At 41.7% G+C, this 19,082-nt stretch overlaps 3 protein-coding genes across 8 annotated transcripts in view; 1 reads left to right on the top strand and 2 right to left on the bottom strand.

The window, feature by feature from the left end:
* ints6l (integrator complex subunit 6 like) overlaps positions 1 to 19,082 on the bottom strand; it is a 41,649-nt gene that overhangs the window by 8,829 nt on the left and 13,738 nt on the right. Inside the window, exons 4-19 of one of the 6 annotated variants that reach the window (XM_086306956.1) lie at positions 18,100 to 18,189; positions 17,724 to 17,907; positions 17,480 to 17,608; positions 16,850 to 17,013; positions 16,385 to 16,537; positions 16,012 to 16,144; positions 15,542 to 15,636; positions 15,343 to 15,453; positions 14,548 to 14,763; positions 14,302 to 14,428; positions 14,030 to 14,172; positions 13,707 to 13,938; positions 13,253 to 13,627; positions 11,126 to 11,219; positions 10,622 to 10,717; positions 7,473 to 9,089 (exon numbers count right to left, since the gene is read on the bottom strand). In XM_086306956.1, the coding sequence (XP_086163082.1) occupies positions 9,086 to 9,089; positions 10,622 to 10,717; positions 11,126 to 11,219; positions 13,253 to 13,627; positions 13,707 to 13,938; positions 14,030 to 14,172; positions 14,302 to 14,428; positions 14,548 to 14,763; positions 15,343 to 15,453; positions 15,542 to 15,636; positions 16,012 to 16,144; positions 16,385 to 16,537; positions 16,850 to 17,013; positions 17,480 to 17,608; positions 17,724 to 17,907; positions 18,100 to 18,189 (2,346 nt within the window). In that variant the 3' untranslated portion in view covers positions 7,473 to 9,085. Of the gene's footprint in view, positions 1 to 7,472; positions 10,718 to 11,125; positions 12,296 to 13,252; positions 13,628 to 13,706; positions 13,939 to 14,029; positions 14,173 to 14,301; positions 14,429 to 14,547; positions 14,764 to 15,342; positions 15,454 to 15,541; positions 15,637 to 16,011; positions 16,145 to 16,384; positions 16,538 to 16,849; positions 17,014 to 17,479; positions 17,609 to 17,723; positions 17,908 to 18,099; positions 18,190 to 19,082 lie in introns of those variants that run through there. The other 5 variants (XR_015131101.1, XR_015131099.1, XM_086306936.1 and 2 more) reach the window with 5 other exon arrangements.
* Positions 883 to 3,903, bottom strand: pfdn6 (prefoldin subunit 6). Its single transcript, XM_086307011.1, has 4 exons — positions 3,696 to 3,903; positions 3,422 to 3,492; positions 3,174 to 3,298; positions 883 to 1,156 (listed from the first exon to the last, which is right to left on the bottom strand). Exons 1-4 carry the CDS (start codon positions 3,757 to 3,759, stop codon positions 1,036 to 1,038), a joined length of 381 nt encoding a protein of 126 aa, XP_086163137.1. The 5' UTR covers positions 3,760 to 3,903; the 3' UTR covers positions 883 to 1,035.
* On the top strand, positions 4,058 to 7,817 carry mmgt1 (membrane magnesium transporter 1). Its single transcript, XM_086307000.1, has 4 exons — positions 4,058 to 4,220; positions 4,554 to 4,606; positions 4,710 to 4,813; positions 6,960 to 7,817. Exons 1-4 carry the CDS (start codon positions 4,073 to 4,075, stop codon positions 7,114 to 7,116), a joined length of 462 nt encoding a protein of 153 aa, XP_086163126.1. The 5' UTR covers positions 4,058 to 4,072; the 3' UTR covers positions 7,117 to 7,817.

Genomic DNA, 19,082 nt, shown 5'->3' with positions numbered 1-19,082 from the left:
CAGCACATGATTTAATAGCAGGTAAACAGACAGTTTTTATTGTCTGAAATCAATAAAAAACAAAAGTATCTCTCTCGTGTAGACCGACTAAATACCCGAACGTTCAGCTGGTTTCGGTCTGTCAGTGGCTCGGCTCTGGCTGTGTTTAAAGCATATTGCACCTCCAGGTGTTAATGGGTCTGCTGGAGCACGCGCGCTGGAGATAACCGACTCGTGCACGAGGACACCTTCGTGTCGTAGTGCCAATTACCGCACGTCCTCGTGAGGTTAGCGTTAGCCAAATTAAGGATACTCACAGCAGATGTGAAACATTTTAACGCAAACCGGTGATGCAGGAGTTTGAGCCCGTAAATGCGCTCGGCTTCGGCTTTTACACATGTAGCCTACGCTGCAAAGCAGGGTTACAGTTACACAGGTTAGCGGCGAAATTCAGCAAAGAAACCGATTTACGTGCGACTTTTATAACACAATTGGTATTTCTTCTGTATGAACAGTTTTTAAAAGCTCAAAATCCGCTGGCTGACAACAGTTTAGTCGCATATCTATATTAATTTAGAGTATATGTTTTTCCTTTAAACCCTCAGACAGGCTTCACTTCTTGACTATTAGTGAACCCCTCCGCTGGTGGTAAATGGAGAGGAACGCACATTCATTGAGTTGAACAAAGCAGCACCGCTGTGCTTTTTTCTCTGCTGTAAGCTGTGGAAGAGGTCAGTGACTGGACAACATCTGCTCTGGTGGCAACCAGCATGCCCCAGTAATTAAGGCAAATGTTCACAGAAACAAACACAGAGTGCTGCACAGGCCTGGTGTGTAATTTGTCAGGATGCAGCACATGTCCTAAAGGTAAAATGCCCCCTAAAATGAAAACTAACGCAAAGGTGATGGTTCATGACAAAAAAAAATGTTTATTCGTATCAAGAGAAAAGTCACAGTAATAACACTGCAAAGAAATGCCAAGAAACAAGCAGAGTGTCGCAGGTTTACATGATATTAACTACTTTGTGTAAGCGTGCGTGCAGCTACATCACTCCATCAGACTTTGCCCACAGCGAGGCCCTGTGCTTTCTGAAACTCCTGTTGTAAACTTGACAACACTTCTCGATGTTGTTCGGATTTCTTTTCCATGTCTTTCAGTAGCGTCTCATACCTCTGACTGCAAAAGGACAAAAAAAGGAAACCACTGAGTTTTAAACACACACACAAATGAGGAATATTTAAATCCCATTCTTGTACACTGAACATCTGTAATTATTCAGGATTATAATACTTTAACATTTAATATCTCAAACCATTCAAACACAAAAAGAACGCTACCTTAAATTAAGTATTACAAGCCCACACACCCACATTTTTGCATTTTGCATTTTGTTGCCTTGTACTTGTGACATGTGCAATGACAAAGTTGAATTCTATTCTATTTTTATCTATAATTGTACAAAAAAATGTAACCCGTTTAAAAAGCACAAAGTGGCAATAAAGCTGAATCAAGAAGTTAGTTTAGTACTTTTGCCTAAAGGACTCTGGTCTTTTTAAATCTTCTTCTGCTATTATGTAATCTCAGTGAGGAGAAAAGACTGACACAGATCAAGCTCATGACTGCCCTCTACCTATGAAGGAGCACAGTGACACAGCTAAAGTCTGTTCTCATATCTACAATGGAGTCATCTGTAAGCTGCCTGCACAGTTCATTTTTAATGGGCAGGCATTGTTTCTGATTTTATGAGGTTCCAGTTGTCCCAAAACTACGTTCACATGTGAACTGTAGTGTTTACCACAGTATTAGACATGTGGCTATAAAAACACTTTGGAACAATACATATTGGAGCAATAATCAGCTGCCTCTCCAGTGAGTCCAGTGAAAAGACTCTGGTTTCACTGTCTTAAGGTGCAGACTGGAAAAGGACTTCAGTCCACAACAGGGGAAATGGAATCAATTTGACCATAACATGAGACTTTCTTTAGAGGCAGCTGGGTGATATTGAGGACAGCTACAAAACTGGCTTGGTATGCACACCAGTGGGGAAACATGAGGCGGGAAGACCTGGGGCAACACAACAAGAGCAAGGGCACAGCAAGATGGATCTATTCTCCTGGACAGATTGCAAACAATGGGGAAAAAAAACAACAAAAAAAAACATGAAGTAATAAAATACTTTTTCAAACACTGTCCCATGTATGTCGACAAGGACAAGAAGAGCAAAAAGAGGAAAGAATTAATGTTGGAAGTTGAACTGAAACAGACAAATGTTTTCCCAGAGCTGGTTTAATTAGCTCTGTAAGTATAGCCTGGAGTTGAAGTTAAAATGCTTCATAAGAGTCTTCTGTTGCAGATTCAGGCCACAGTGGGACCAGAATATTGGCACAAAAGGAACCTCTGAGTCCACTGTATTTAGTCTACAGCGAAGCAATAGTAATCCTAAACAGATTTGCTGACTCCCACCACATCCTGAACTCATCCTGAACAAAACTAATTTCCCATGTGTGGGACTGATAAAGGTTATCTTATCTTATCGGAAAAGAAAAGAACTTGGACTCTTATCAGTTATTCCTTGAGCTTAATATGACTAAACAACATGACAGCTGATTTCAGGAAGTCATGCACGTGTCCAAGACTGACTGCGAAGCAGCCTTTACAATAACACCAATAACACCTTGAATTACTGCTGCAGTTGGTGATGGCGCTGCTTGTCTTTTTACTTGTGTGCAATCACCAGTGAATCTGAGCTCTTGGACTTGACGGTAGTTTTTTTGTTTAAATTGAACTCTCTGAATGTCACAAATTCTGCAATACTGATGAGTCTCAGTTATAGACCAGAGGAGGCCAATTAATTTTCCCAAGAACCCGGGACTGTTGTGGAGGATTGCACCAATAAGTTGAACTCAGATGTGCTAAATATGAATTCAATATTAATTTTAACTTCTTTATAAGCTTGTTGGGGCAGCCATCCAAAACCGCCCCAGCTTCTCATGTTCTCAAAAATCATTGCCCACCCCCAATATAGACGGTGTGTGCGCCCGCTCCACCTCTCCCCCATCATCACAACACCTACACTTAGTCAACTCACAGCGGGTGTTTTGAATCATAATTGATCCCCAGTGACCAAAACCTCATGTATTCCCATAGCACTGTGAAGGTGTCTTCACACATTGGTGTGGGTGAAATGGCTTACATTTCTCCGTTGATGTACTCCAGCCTTTTGGCTACTGTGGCTTTGGCCTCATCTAGGTCCTGCTTCACTAATACAGGACCAATGAGCTTATAAACGGTGTTTGAGCAGTCCAGCAGATCAAGCTCCTGGAAAGACAAAATGAGATCTCGTGTTTACTACAGAACACAACACATACCGCAACATAGAAACAAATGGTATGCCAATGGTGCTATCAGTGAATATAATAGCAAATAAGCGATCATAGTTACCTCTTTAACAATGTTGTTCTCTGTCAGCTGCGTCTCGAGCTTCTGTCTGGCTGACATGCTCTTGCTAACCTCTGAACAATACACAGTTAGCTAATCAGGGGAGGAACTGGTTACATTTTAATTACAGCGAAAGTATTGTTGCGACTATAATTCAAATGAATACGGCAGTTATAACGACACACTTTAATGTATATCTACCTTTCCTAATATGGTCAGTTAGCTCAATGCATCATGTCACACTAGGAGAAACCACGCAGGGCTAGCTAGCACCCACCTTTCTGCATCTGCGCGTATTTCTCCACTTCCACCTTCAGCTTCTTTTGAATGGCTTCTGCCATATTTGTGTTTGTTTTAAATAGTACTGTCGAGTGAGTAAATGTTTCAAAGAGATATAATAAGTTATAGATGATATGGCATATGAAAGCTCTATGCGAGCTAACCGGAAAGGGCAGAGGCTAGAGCGGATATTAGCTCATCCCTTCAAAGTAAGAGCACAAATGGGTAAGGGCCGTGTATTCGCGACCAATAAAGTAGTCAAATTAAACCATTCAGTCTGTGTATATTCATGTATATTTATATATAACTTATTAATATGTGTTTCCCTTAATAACTAATTTCCCACTTATTAATAGGGTGTTTTTTTACACCGCCATGTGTGCGGCTGTTTACGACACCGTTTTACGACACCGTACGCGCAGTTCCTCTTCGCTTCGGTTCAAGATGGCTTCGTCGTTTTGGAAAGGTGTTGTCGGCATCGGACTTTTCTCCTTAGCTCATGCGGCTTTCTCAGCGGCACAACGTGAGTTTCATTGCACAGAGCCAAAGACACGTCTCTGTAGCTATATTTAACGCACACTGTCTCCGGTATCACCGGGTAGCTCGACAAAACAGCAGCTCGGGCCTTTTGGCTAGCTAACATCATGCTAGGTGGGCTCTGCTCCGCTTTGAATGGGGCGCAGTGGTTGCGATTGAAATCTTTTCCTTGCAGTGCAGAGTCAGTGCTAGTGGTAGACAGCTATCTAGAGTAATGGCATTTCTTTTGGAGCCCTTTTTAGAGTTGGCTAATTAGCACTGTTTGTGTGAGGTGTTCATTTTATTAACTGCATTAGCTCAAACATGTTTCTCCCATCAGATCGATCATACATGCGACTTACAGAGAAGGAGCACGAGACGCTACCAATTGATGTGAGTAACTTTTATCCTTACTTTCAGCCTTCTTCCTGATTTCAAATACTTTTCTTTTTTTTCTTTTTGTTTTACCAAGCGTTTTCCTTCTTTATGTTTCCAGATTGTACTGCAGACTTTGTTGTCATTTATCATGACCTGTTACGGTATTGTCCACATCGCTGGAGAGTTCAAAGATATGGATGCTTCCTCAGAGCTGAAAAACAAGTAAGCTGACTTCACCTTGGCACACCTCCACTCCCTCGGCAGTGCAGTTGTTTTTTTGTCCTCTGTCACAGGGGAAGCTCATGGCTCACCACCTCAGCGACATTTATAGTAATATTACTGTGAAGCTGTTCACCTCGAATCCCACAGATGCAGCTTTACATCACACAGCTAGTGTGTTGAAAGCCTCCTAAGACTGAAAACGTATTCAAAGCAAAGCCAAAGAATGGGGCCTATACGTGAAAGTAAATGAAAGGTTGCTGGGTTGACAGAAGAACTTTGGGTCACAGTGTGACATTATTATAACTACAGCTGCAGGTGACAAGATGGTGTTTTGGCTGGAGCTTCAGTCTGTTGTTCAGTGTTATGAACATTGACTACTTCAGCTGTTAGTGAAGGGAGGAGTTGTGTGCCTGTCTAGTATCATACTGTTGCAAATGACTAAAATTATTAATTCAATAATTTTTAGCAGTGATTAATATGAGTCTTTGTGCTTAAACTGTAAGAACTGTGTAACATTACAAACAAAACACACATTTCTGTAGTACATAGAAAAGTTCATGTGTTTCACTGTCATTTATTTGTTTATATATTCATTACTTTGGCATTGTGTGTATGGCTGTAGGTAGGTGAGGTGTTTATCAATAGAAAAAGCTGTCAAATTCATGAAAATACTGTTAAACCCAGGCTCTATACCCTTGTTTACATTTTTCAAAGGCATGGAGTGGGCCCGGTCTGAATCCTTGTCAGGCTGAATCTGGTACCTAGGCCTCATGTTTCCCATCCCTGCTTGATCACCTTTAATCCATCAGTGAGGTTTTATCAGATCAGATAAAAGAATGAATAAAGTGATTAGGACGCAACTGGAGCAGCAACATTGTATAAACTAAGCAGTCTTTGGCTACGTTCACACTGCAGGTCTTAATGCTCAATTCCGATTTTTTGATCAAATCCGATTTTTTTGTCTGCTTGTTCACACTACAATTAAATGCGACAGCAAACGTGCTCTAGTGTGAACGCTCAAAGCGGCCCGCATGCGCAAAAGAAGATGTCACACACAACGCGCTCTGTTTAGACCCAGACCAACAGCATTGTTTGACTGATGGCCCTTAATATGAAGACTTCGGACTTCACGTTTCCCAATTTTTGCTTTAAGTTATTTTGTTATTTACATAATAATGTAAATAACCTAATAATGATCCTTATTGCTGTTTAAGAGAGGAGCGGTGCTTCAAAGGATAGCTGCAGATTTCTGTCAGAATCTGCAGATTATACAGTACAAATAAAATGTTTACGTTGTCTTCCCAACAGTTTCACTGACATCTACACTGGATGGCCAGGAAGCGTTCGCGATGTCTTCTCGGGCGCTTCTCTGGCGCTGATAATTGGCTTCAGTCTTGTGTCGGTGACGTAAAAGGCGAATTTAATGCGACTTGACCGTTCAAACAGCAGTCGCTTTCTGAAACATCGGATATGTATCGGATTCAGTACCACATACGAAAGTGACCCAGATCGGATTTGAAAATATCGGATTTGCGCCGTTCACACTGTCATAGCATGATCGGATATGGGTCGCATAGGGTCAAAAAAATCGGATTTGATGCGCTTTCGCCTGCAGTGTGAACGTAGCCATACATAAGAATTAAAGAGATGTTTTAAAGAAGTAAGGCGGTAAGAAAGCCAAACATAAGTGATTTGTTCATGTTGTGATCTGCTAACTGGTTAGTTTGAGTGCTGAACCCAAAATATAGGCAAAGTTTTTACAGCGGGAGTGTAACCACTTCTAGATTTAATAAGTGAACCCTGTAGATGCAAATCGGCAAGCAAAGCATCCCACATGAGAAATCACAGCTTGAATGTTACACAGTTGATGCAATTCTCCCCTGAAACTTTCAATTTTACCTGAAAAATGTCTCATCTGATGACTGGACACTGGGTTGTCCACACTGCAACACTAATGATTCCAGTGGGTGTTAACATTGGTTTGTTTCTTTATTCTAACTCTGTATTGGGATGTAAACACACTTTTCTGTCCCTTCTCTCCTACAGGAGTGGATTATATAATTTAACAAATGTAATCAATCTCCATAACTTCCTGCCTCTTGGTGCCAGTGTTTAAGACGTTTTTCTATTTTCTTTCTTTCCCCAGGACTTTTGACACTCTGAGGAACCACCCATCCTTCTACCTTTTCAATCACAGGGGTCGGGTGCTATTCCGCACACCAGAGGAGGAGCCCTCTTCTGTACGCAACCAACAAGCTCTGCCCAACCCCATACGGTTACGCAAGCTGGAGCATTTGCACTGAGACTGGCCTTTTCCTGTCTGTAACACGGTCATTGTCAGATAAGATTTGTTTTTGTTAGGCAGAAGGAGGGAGAACGTGTCAGAATTCATCTTTCTCCTATTTAACTTTTCTTTATTTTTTTTGTAAATAAACTAATAATACTGTCTGAACATGCATCTCTGTCCATAACGTGGTTGCCACCATATTCAACACTGACTGTGCCAACCCCTCAGTTTTTGTTTTTATTATTTCCAAGCAGACTTGTTTGTATATACAGTATGTAAACGCTTTGGAGTCTTAAAATACTGAGACATGTACCCCTTTGATCCCTTCTGAACTGAACTGGGATATTACTCTCCTTTGTATATCTTTTGTATGAAGGGAATAACAAAGCCTGCTTTGGTTGCTGTTTCGTTTCAAACACACGTCAGCAACTGAAAACTTTGTCAACTAAAATGAGATTAATCAGTGGACTCTAATATTTGCTTTAATTTTTCCAGGAAGCATAAATGATCTGTACACAAAATGGTTTTTAAGTCACAGGAAATGAGGTGAACACTGGGATGGGCGATATTAGAGCGCTATTATAATGAGACTGTGAACACTATAAGGCAGACTAGCCAGTACTGGTACATTAGAGTGGATTTTTATTTCCCTTCATTTTACATTTCGTCAATATTCAACAGATTGTTTTTAATTTAATAAAAGGCATACTGATTTTATGAAGTGTCCAGATCTCCTTTTTTGTTGTACTTGGGCTGGAATATTGCTTTTGTGAGACAAAACTAAGTGGACTATTTATTTTCCAGGTAATCTATTTATGCAGGAAGAAGTTGGTACGCATGGCTTTAAAAAATTTAATTACTATAGTGACAGTCTGCAGAGCTGTGCTGTACCTGTGACCTTGGTGCAGGACTGCTGCGTCACAAAAAAACCCTCCTGATTCAAAAAACCTGCAGCTGCTTATGATGGACACTAGGTGGCAGTCAAGGCTAAAGTTCCAGTCTGGGTTAAAATGGAGCAAACTAACAAACCATGTAGAACAGAAATGGAGAAAAAGTACATATTAAATGCTTGTTTCACTAATGTGTCTTTAATATAAAAACACAAGAATCAAGTAATTTAAAAATTGAGACTTTAAAAGATTTCGGAGATGTACTGGTGCAATTTTCAAGAACAAGTGTGATGTGCAGAGCTGCACTAAGTACACAGGGATCAAGTTTATGAGCTGCATCATAAAGTAGGAGGTCATTTCGACCACGTCTACACGCTTAAATTCGCGGAGTTGCTGATGTGTGATTGGCTCGCAAGACACCTCCAATAACAAGCAGTTGAACAGGCGTGCCTAATAAAGTGGCTGCTGAGTGTAAATGCAATTCCAGCGTTTGCAGGCCTTTGTAAAATTACAATTTGTTGTATGGTAATCAATGACAAAGGGTCACCAAGAAAATAGGTCCAGCTGCCGTGCGTGTCGCAGAGCTCTGCTCCACAACTCCATCACTCTGTCAGACACACACTGAAAGTGTTGTGTCTGCAGCATTTGCTCAGTTTAAAAGTGAGGCTTTACAAAAGAAACACAGACTCTAGAGACTTTATGGGGGTTAAACCAAAACTGCTTGAATAAAAAAGATGAAAGTAAGCGAGCTGTGTGCTCATCAACTGTTTAAGTATTTAAAAAAAACACCAACTTCAAGCTAGAACTACACAGTCTGATGCACAAAACACCGTTCTACCCGTGGCTTAATTTTTTATCATTTTTTTTATTTTTTTGTTTTGATGAAAAAAGAAGTAGGTTCATAAAACTTTCCACTTTTTATATGTATTTTAACAGTTTACAAAAATGGCTTTGAACATTTGTCTTTCAAAATATTTCTTAGACTCTGAAATAAGCAATTTCACAAAAATAATCTCTATTCCCTATGAACATTAAAAAGTAGTGTACATCTGTTGTAAAAACAAGGAGAACTCAGGAGGAGTGCTGACACCGGGTTCATCTGAAAAGCAGCAGAGGAGAAATGCAAAAGGTTCAACTTCAACAAAAAGGCGACTGCTGGATGCAAAACTGCGTTACGCTGGGGAACCACTGGAGCGTTTGAGGTGTGAGGATGACTCGGGCGTGAGTGTGCGCCTGTGGAGTTGCAGGAGTGACCCATGTTGTATTGCTGTGATGGCAGGTGAGAGGAAGAATGCTCCTCGGTCACTTAACCAGTAAACACTGCTGCTTCTGTGCAACTATCACAAAAAACACTGATTCGGCTACTTGGTGCTGTCCTTCAAAGTCACGCTTTAAAAGGTTGGAGCTGGTTGTGGGTTCAGAACATGTTGGGAGCTGCCATGAGTGAGGCATATGTGAATCTTATTTAATGCTGTTTGGGGTTGGGCAATATGGTCATATTCACATTATGAGTTTGCTATACTGACTCAAATCTATTACACACCAATACTGAACACAGTATTTTCCATAATGTGCAGCCTGCTGACTGATTTAGCCATAAATACACATTTCTAATGCATTCCCAGAAAAGCAACGCTTTATCGCTACTAAGGGTGGGTTTAAAAAACTCACTTTTCTGATTCAAATCGATTTTAGCTTGAATAACACGTTATCGATTCATTATATCCTGAATTGATTTTTAAATACAAATGTATTTTACCAGCAATGTCAGAATCTCCGGTTAAAGCTCACAAAATTATTTCAGCAACCACCAAACAGCTAAAACAGAAAACGAGAGCAGGTAAACGGATTCTGCACGAAGCGCGGATTGTTCAGCCGATGGCACGGACACGGACACGCCGTTGGGCTGAAAGCCGACATCTCACAGATTCTGATGCTGAAGGTTTGGATGTCTCAAATCTCTGTTTTCTGTTACTTCTGCTACTATGGCACTCATAGTCCTATTCCCATATTGCCCACCTCTGATGCCAGTGCAACCAGTAATAATCATATTGATCAACAGTAACATGGACAACAAAGTGCATCCTGTTGCCGATTTAACACAAAAAAATATGAGGGTTTGTCTTGCTTCTGGACAGTATTTCTCCTTCCATCCGTGAATTTCCATGAATGCACATTTTATTACCCATAAAACACTTTTCAGACCAGCTGAAGAAGGGCCTGTTTTGTTTTGTTTTTTATTTTTTAGCATAACTATCCCAATAAGCCAGTCTACCCACTGCTTTGCTGGCTTACTGTGTTATCTGTCTAATGGAGTGTATGTGTGGTTTCTGAGCAACGTCCCCATACAGACAAAAGCCATATGGGTGTTTAAGGCATCTGTCAGAGGATTATTTTTAAAGTGTCTGTACTCATCCCCAGTGGAGCTGCTCCCCAAGGCCCCTCCTCTGAATAAGCCCTCTGCCTCTAACAGGATGTGACGTACAGCACAGGGACTATCAGTGCATTTGTTCCTCTCCCAAGCTGGTTTCCAAATCGGAATTTCTGAGGCTTGGTCTAGAGGGATGCCTCTCTTCGGGTTGCGATGTCCAGCCGGCAAGAAAATTTAAGCAAAAGTGGCTTTGTCACTACCTGCCATGGTCATTGGGAAGCTGTGGTGTTGTTTGCTTCTCCTCCAGCTCCGTGAGGGCGTTCTCCAGCTGCTGGATCAGTACTCGCTTCTTGAACCTGTTCGGGACATGTTTAGATGTTACTTTGGATCACAGCGACGACTTTTCAATAACAGGAAGAACAAGGAGTTGTGCGACATCAACCTCACATGAAATCAGTGTAAGAAGAGACAGAACAGATGAATCCACAGATGAACTGCGGCAAGGTGTTTGGAACAAGTGCAGTTGTAATGCTGGTGGGAGCTCACACTATCAATTTGATTTCCTTTTCCAGCTTACTGCAGTGGGAACCTCAAACTTTATCAGAGTGCTGCAGATGAATTTGATTCAAAGGGCTATGAAATGAATGCCATTGAAGCCGCAGTGCCTCAGAAACACTGAACTCACTGTATGTCAGTGCAGCGACGCGCTGTTTAACAGGCTTGTCTGGGGATTTCAAAAGATTCAAAGCCGCTCAGTTTCTTACCTCATTGCTTCTTTGATGGCGTGCTGGATGAAGTACCTCTGTACGTTTGGCGGGCCTTTCACCTGCTGCAGTAGTCTGAGTATTGCATCATAGTCTGAGAAAAGGCACAAGGTAAGGAAGCGGTTCAAATGTTCCCAGTACGTCCCCAAATTAGAAATAAAATGAATCAGTATTTTACATTTCTCTGCCACCTCTGACTGATTTAGCTGAGAAATCAAAAACAATTTGGGATTTATATGAAAAAAAGTTTTTAAAAATGTGTAAACATATTGTTAATGTTGTATTACTGGCCGCACAGCTGACAGATCCATTATGTTTTATTTTTAAAAAAAATACTGCAGTGTTCCTCACTGGGTGCACATAGACTGTAAATGGGCTACAGCTACCTCTTCTCTGATGTAATGAAAAAAAGCTAAAAATCAGAAAACGAATCCAATTTTAAAACATGTGAAAGTGTGATATGATCAAGCATTAAGGACAATCAAGCTTCGACCTTTAACTTTACCCCCATAAAGACGACATCTGACAATAACTCTAACAGACGCCCAAGGAGAAAAGAGTTTTCATGTGTTTGAAGAGGTTTAACATCCGTTTCATCCGAACTTTGAACTAAAGGGAAACATTTTATCTTAAAAGAACATTTTAAAGGCACAGCAGCATAATTCCCCCACCAACAATGACCAAAGACTGTTTTAGAAAGTGCATCACTCAGTCTAATTACCTTTTTAGAGCATCTTCATCTGGGAGTTCACATGAAAAACTAAATGCATGGGGATGAAAATCAGGACCCTGAAATCTCATCAGATGACTAGAAATCAGCTTGTGCTGGAACTCATAATCAGATGATGAATACGAACTGTAGATTACCTTAGATTAATAAGTATTAAATGTAAACAGCTAAAGAAGTCTCACTGTGGCAAGATTTAAACATTATGGGACGAATGCTGCTGTGTTTGGCTACGATGCGCTCGCCTTTCAGTGTACCAACTTCCTGATAAAGTGAAGTATAATGCAAAGAAATTCGCTGTTGAAAGGACAATGATTTCAAGTTCAATAAATCCTCTGTGATCGGGCGCCGGTTTAGCTCAGTGATTTGCCACGTGTCTTCCCCTGCCTCTCTGTCTTTGCTGTCCCTTCCTGTCATTTCTTCACTGTATCTGTCAACAAAAGCTGAAAAAGACCCAAAAAATCAATAAAAATCAACTGTGATAATTTAAATCACAATATTGTCCAGAATGTCCGACCGTCCACTACAAACACTAACACAAATATTTTAAGCAAACAAAAAAATCTGAAAAGGTTTGAGGAACTCTTTTGAACTTTCTCCAACGTCGTCTGAATAAGTCCGTGTTTCATGCACTTGAAATTGATCATTTTTATTTGAAATTAAATATTTCTTTTTAAAACTTGCACTTTTTCTAATAAACTATACAGACTGTCACGCATCAGTCTTAGTTCTGTGTTTTGCTTCTGCTTCTTTTCATATTGACAGTCTTTTTTGGCTATTATTAATATGAAGGCCTGGAAAAATATGTTTTAGAGACTCACCAATTCTTAATGTAGCCGTTCACACAGACCACATAATTTTGCTTGATAATTTTTGGCATTTTCTCCAATCAAGCTTGAATTTTCAATTTTTTTGCAAATAGATGATGAGAACAGATGTGACTAATCAGGCCACTGCCTTTGGTAACAAGTGACCTCGTAACACACATATACAACTACTAAAATAATATTATTATAAATCAGACACACAGCTAGATGCTGATTCAGGACAGTTAGCTCTCTGAAATGATTTCACAGCTCCCAGCTCTGCTAACAAGAGATCAAACTGCCCACTGACGCCCTGAAATATGTACGTAAGCGGCCGTGATGCAGTTTCATCTCCTGGATCGAACCCTGAGGAATTGGATGAACTGAGAATCTGTTTCTTCCTTTTCTTGTTGTGAAACATCAGGACCAGCTCATCGTGGTTTGATGGAAACTTTTCATAAAATCGTAACGCTTACGTTACACGGCAATGCCAGAGCTGAAAAATTCTGAATTTTGTGTTGGTTTTTTTTGCAAAGCACTCTTTGTGTAAAGATCTTTAATTATGATATTGTTGAAAAACAAAAATGCACTCACTTCGTCCGGGTTTGCGGACCTCCTTGATGACCCGCGTCCGCAGCTCTGCCAGGTTGCCGTCTAGTGGAGCTATGAAAATGATCTCAGGCACTGCCGGCTCAGCGTCAGCGCCATCCAGCTGGCTCTGTGGACTCAGGCGTTCACAGTTGTGCTTCTCCTCCAGCGGCTGCTCGTTTAGATGATCTTCCACCAGCCTCTCCTCCATCGTGCCAAGGTCCTCCCCGCGAACTGCTGCTCCTGTCCCAACGTTCTCCTCTAAACTCGGTGAGGATGTATTCCCTGCCTCAGTTTCCATCTCTGCAGGCCAGATTTCCCCAGAGTCGAGCCCGAGAGCGCTGTCGCCATTACTCTCTGTGACCACCATGCTATCCACTCCTGATGATGCAACAATGAACAGCGTGAGCCTCATATTCACCACCTTCGAGCATACTTTGTTATTACCTTCGCATCTTACCTTTGTTCTGTGGACCTGGTTTGAGGAGGTTCTGCTGCCCCTGAATCCCTGCTAGGTTCTTCCCAATCACCACATGGTTGGTGTTCCCTGATGGGGTCTGCGGCCGCCGCAGCAACGGTGACATGTTCCGCCTTCTCTTCACAGTAGCTCCCGAATTGGAGTCACTGGAATTTCCTCTCTTCTTATTTTGAGGGCCTGCTACAAACTCATCCGCCTCATCGATCATCATCCCCTGGGAATAACAGACAGAGAGAGGAAACCATTACACAATGTAAGGGCGCGATACGGAGTGAAGACATCTGTGTGCAGCTAAACTGCATTACCTTCTTATCCTGCTTGAAAGGATTCCCAAATGTGTGCAGCCGTTTAGGCTGATCGGGATCAATCTCTCTCAAAGGGGACGGCATCATTTTTAGGTACTCCTGATAGTTTCCCATCTGAGCCACTGGAATACTGTGCAGGGAATCTAACAACCACAAAACGATGATTTCATGAAATGTTGTAGTAACTACACCGGATTCCAGCTGAAGAAACGCATGATGCAAGCTCATTAAGTTGTTGCCTCCCACTAGCAACACACTGCGTATTGACTTACCTTCATCTTGCCCTCGGATCAGTTTTAGTGACGTCCGCAGCAAATTGGAGCGCATTCGTGTGAGCTGATCCAGGAGGTTCCGTCTTGGGATGTCGTAGGCATTCCGATAAGCTTGAGGCTTTACATCCTGCAAACACATCTAGTCAGAAAGAATCCTACCAAATACTGTACACGCTGTGTTTTCCCTCTCCGCTGACAGAAAGTATGCCACACACTGCACAAAGTGTCCGACTGTCCTAAACCTACCTTGTTGAGCAGGACGATCTGGAAACCGGCAAACTCTTTGAAATTAATGTCCGGCAGGCGAAGGGGCCCCTCCCCCGTGATTCCCTGCAGCAGCTGCTTAAAGTCTCGCCGGTGGGCTAGAGAAAGCGAGCTGGAGTGGTTCTTCACCTTTATGCCAGTTTCCTGCGGAGCCTTTTTCCCCACCGACACAATCAGACGATCCGACTCCATTTTTGCCTTCGAGCCAACAAAACAACATCTCAGTATGAGGATAACAAGCAAAGTGAAATGAGTGAAATATAATTTGGAAGACATCTCTCCACTCCATTTCTTGGCAGTCTTTCATGCAGATAATTTCAGCCACAGATAATCATATTAAAAAATAAGACAAGTATTTATAAAGACTTTATATCCTCATGTAGAAACTCTTTTAGCTCCACACTTGATAGTTAAATTATGGCAGCACGGGACTCATAGCTGTATAGTCAGCACCTGTATCTGCAGCAGATGGTGAGACTGTCACTCCTGAAAATATCCAGTCAGCGTGCATGAGTTTCCAAACTATGACTTGAATAATACTTCCACTTAGACGCCGCTGCTTGATGCTTAACATACTCTTTAAACTAATAGAAGAAATAAGATAAGAAGCCTTTGATGGAACCGGAGGCCTCACACAGCATCAGTGCTCGTTGTCTTTGACAAGTTTATAGTTTCAGTTCAGTCTCCTCAGCGCTTGTGTCGTTTAGTCTGATCTCTACATTTCATCACGATCAATAAGCACCACAAAACCTCTTTTACTGCCTGGAAGTGACTTACCTGCTGGCTGAGCTTCTTCAGGTAAGAAATGACGCTGTAACTCAGTCCGCAGTCCATGGTGTCCGCGATAAGGTTAGGTGCACCCATCATCCTCAGTGCCTTTTTCAAGGGCTGTCAGAATTTAAGATGTTAGTTACAAGAAAAACACCATAAATCAATTTAAGCTAAAGGCAGCATTAAAGATGTTGCATTCATTTACCAAGAGGTAGTATGGCGGCATCGTCTTCAGGTACATCTCAAAGGCCTGTCGCCACTTAAGGTTTGGTTTTAGTTTGTGCACTTTGAAAAAATCGTCTGCAGGGAGAAGGAGAAAATGAGCAGTGGGTTAGTCTGAGAGATTATAGCATCTGCATCAGTGTCCAGCTGCAGCAGACCCACTGATCCACATGCATCAGTACTGAGGATGATGATGGTAAGTCTACAACAAGCTTTGAAACACACATAAAGACCCAGACAATATTCATGTCTTGTACAGAATTGTTAAAGATAAACCTTTTAATGATGTTCTGTGTTGTTAGACTGATACTTGTCATGACTGGAGATGATGAGGTGTCCCAGAAAAGGAGAGCTTTTAAATATGATGTCAGCTCAGGCCTACTGACCCAGAAGTTATAGTTTTGGGGGTTTTTTAGGCCACCCTAAAGACAAATTTACTACAATATGTCTCACCGAGGAGTGGGAGAAGGACTGGGTAGTTGTACGGCATAACAAACAGATTAACACAAGTGAGAGTGGTGCTGGCTTTAAGGTAGCCAAAAGGATGCCCCAGGTCATTCTGCTTCCCGCTGCTGCTGACAAACACCTGAGGACAGCAAGAGAAAACATGAAGGTAAAGCAGAGCTGCTAAAAATGAAGCCAAGCTGTATTCACAGAGCTTTAATGGCGTGACCAACAACTACTTCATAACAGCCCAAAAAAGGTGAAACGCTATGATGAATTAAGCAAGTAACCTCATTATGTCTGGGTTTCTAGAAAGTCCCCGAGGCAACACCTGTGACTTTGTAAACAAGGCGAAGAGCGTTAGTGGAAGCATTTACTCTACCTGCCAGCACATGTGTGGGGACTTCCTTTCCAGGATGTACTGGGTGAGCGGAGAGGGCTCCAGTTCATACTTGTCGAAGGGAAGCTTGTCGATCACCATGGGTTCACAGTCCACGCAAGAGAAACGCACCACGGGGTGAGCAGTGCGAGGTGGCTGTGAGCAGCAGATGGAAATGAGCAAACTGTTAGGTGTGTTTGTCTTTGATACACAATCCTCTGACGTCCTTATGACAGCAGTATATAACAAAGCATTAAAGTTTTACAGGTAATCGCAATTATACTGGACGGTTACTAAAAGGTGTTACAGAAAAAAACTGGTGCCAATAAAAGAGAAAGGAAGTAAGAGAGTTTGCGTGTCCATAAAGCTACACAATACAAATATTGACATATAATCAAACACTATAAGATGTAATCTGAAAGACAGACTAAGAAGGCTGCTGAGGTATTTTGAAGCTTCTCTGCTCACTAGGGTTGGAGAGTTCTGGTCCGGCCAGAAGGACTCTGGTATGGGCCAATGCCCGACTGGCACCCCAGTCTTTGGGTTTGGTCGCACATAGATGAGTTTGTGGCAGCTGTGCCATGGCTGTGGGCCGAAGGATGACACAGGCCGATTTGAGTCCACAGAATTATCTGGAAAACAAAAAAAAAAGAAAACAATAAGCGGGCTGATACTAACTGTTCTACTTGGCAGGATCACGCCACGTTGACTGATATGAGCTAAGAGGCAAATAAGAATACGTTTGCACGAACGGGGGAAAAAATAACAAAATATGCAAATGGGAAAGAACAGAATTTGATTTTAGTTGATCACATTCATCCAAACTACATTCAACAAGGAATCTCTAGTTTCTCTTTCACTCAAAAAATGATTCTTTGCCCTCTTAAACATGAAGCGATAATTTAAAATAAAATGCAACTTAAACATATCAAATCAAAGGTTTATTTATCCAAATAACTAATCATTAAGTACTTGGCCAAACTAGAAAATGCACTCAGTTCTCCTTTAATTTCATTTACTGTGTTTAAAGTTTAAACAGGTGAAAAACTTCATCCTGGGATTTGAACTTTTAATGGTCGCTGCGTTCTGATCACTCACCTTCCCCAATTGGAGGCGGATCTGGCCCGTTTTTTTCAAAATTAATGACAACACCGCTTTGAACCTTTTGGACCAGAGACTCCAGACACTGGTTCAACATCCTCTGTGTTCGCACGCAATATGATCGCCCTGAGCGGAAAAAGCAAGACACACGCCGATCAGGCATAAGAGAATTTATTGTGGACTCTACCCCAAAGACTGCAGACACACAGTGAATGAATGAAAATAGGAAAACATGACAAACCTCCAGTAACTTCACACATCTGGGTGATTGCAGACTCATCCGTGGGGACACTACCAAGTTGCTCATTATCTGGTGTAGCTGCTCCTGGCAGCCTCAGTACCAATGCAAACAGACGCTGGTCCCAGCGAAAAGGCTCTTTGGTCAGCTCGCTGCCAGCCAAGGGAGAATTCAGAGGCAGGTGCAGCTACACAGCAGACAAGAATGAAGTAGGAGAGCAAGTTAATAAGTGGAAATGCAAAAGGTCGCTCGTTTTACAGATCTTAACCTTCAGATGGCTTCAGCGACTCAAAGTATGACATGTGTGTACAACAGGCCCAGCTGGAATCACTGTATAAATACTACATGGTAGTGCCACTGCATTTGTTTGTGCTCTCACCTCATCTGGCACTCCCGAGCTGTGCGTGAGCTTGTTCCCATCAGTGATGGTGATGATCACAGATGGCTCAAGGAAGAATGGGTTGCGGCCCTGAGAGGGAAACGATAACATTCAGCAATTAATTCCAAGTTCAATACTAAATGGAAAAAAACACTGAGGCCATTTATTTTCACTACTCTGACTTCTTTTTTTTCTTTGCATTCCAACTCACTGTTCAGGGCTCTGTGGATGAAAAGGATCATAAAATTGGTAACACATGTGAACCTAATAGCACAACCGTTACACGTTGCACGCTTCACCTAATTGCAAAATGCTGGTAAACCGTTTAAACAGACATCTACTAAGATGCAGGAATCATTATGGAATTACCATCCCACAGAAACTACATGTAATCTTTTTCTTTGTGTGTGGGTGAATCTGTAAGGTGCAAAGCGTCCGTGTGTTCCTTGTTAATAAGGACAGAGGCCTTTAGTACTGCGCTGCAGAGGTCAGCCTCATCTAATTCAAACACACAGAGAATGCTTAAGTAGATTTAAACGCTCCTGATGCACAGAACTCGGGTCACTGCCCGAGCGTAGTAATCCATCTGTGCCTTAGAGCAGGGGTTTAGAAAAAAGATGTACTTGACGAGAAGATGACTGGGTTAACTGAAGTGAGGTCGAGTGGATTAGGCAAAAGTCTCTATTCTCCATGTTGTCTCCAGGTACATGATGTCTTCCTCTTATTACTTCAGTTACATTTACTCCAACTTAAGTCTTAATTTGGGTTTAGCCATAAAATGTCTCGGTTATAAACACATATCAGACTCCGCTATTCATTTTTGTACTTTTCTTTAAAAGTTAAAATGAGTAAAATCCACTTCTCCTTTCACATTATTCTGGTAGACCTGCCCTTGGTCACCTGATTAGTACATGAGCAGCTTAAACAAGCAAACCTAAATTAAAACATCAAAAAACATACAGGGTGAAATCAATTCAAAACTA

This window comes from Aulonocara sp. 'chitande type north' Nkhata Bay, linkage group LG2 (genome assembly GCF_057382095.1).
Source record: "Aulonocara sp. 'chitande type north' Nkhata Bay isolate Kocher_YH1m ecotype deep benthic linkage group LG2, A_spYH_male_GT1.1, whole genome shotgun sequence".
In the NCBI taxonomy this organism is placed as follows: Eukaryota; Metazoa; Chordata; class Actinopteri; order Cichliformes; family Cichlidae; genus Aulonocara; species Aulonocara sp. 'chitande type north' Nkhata Bay.
Note: the sequence above shows the minus strand (reverse complement) of the source record. Positions and strands in the feature narration are given on the sequence as shown.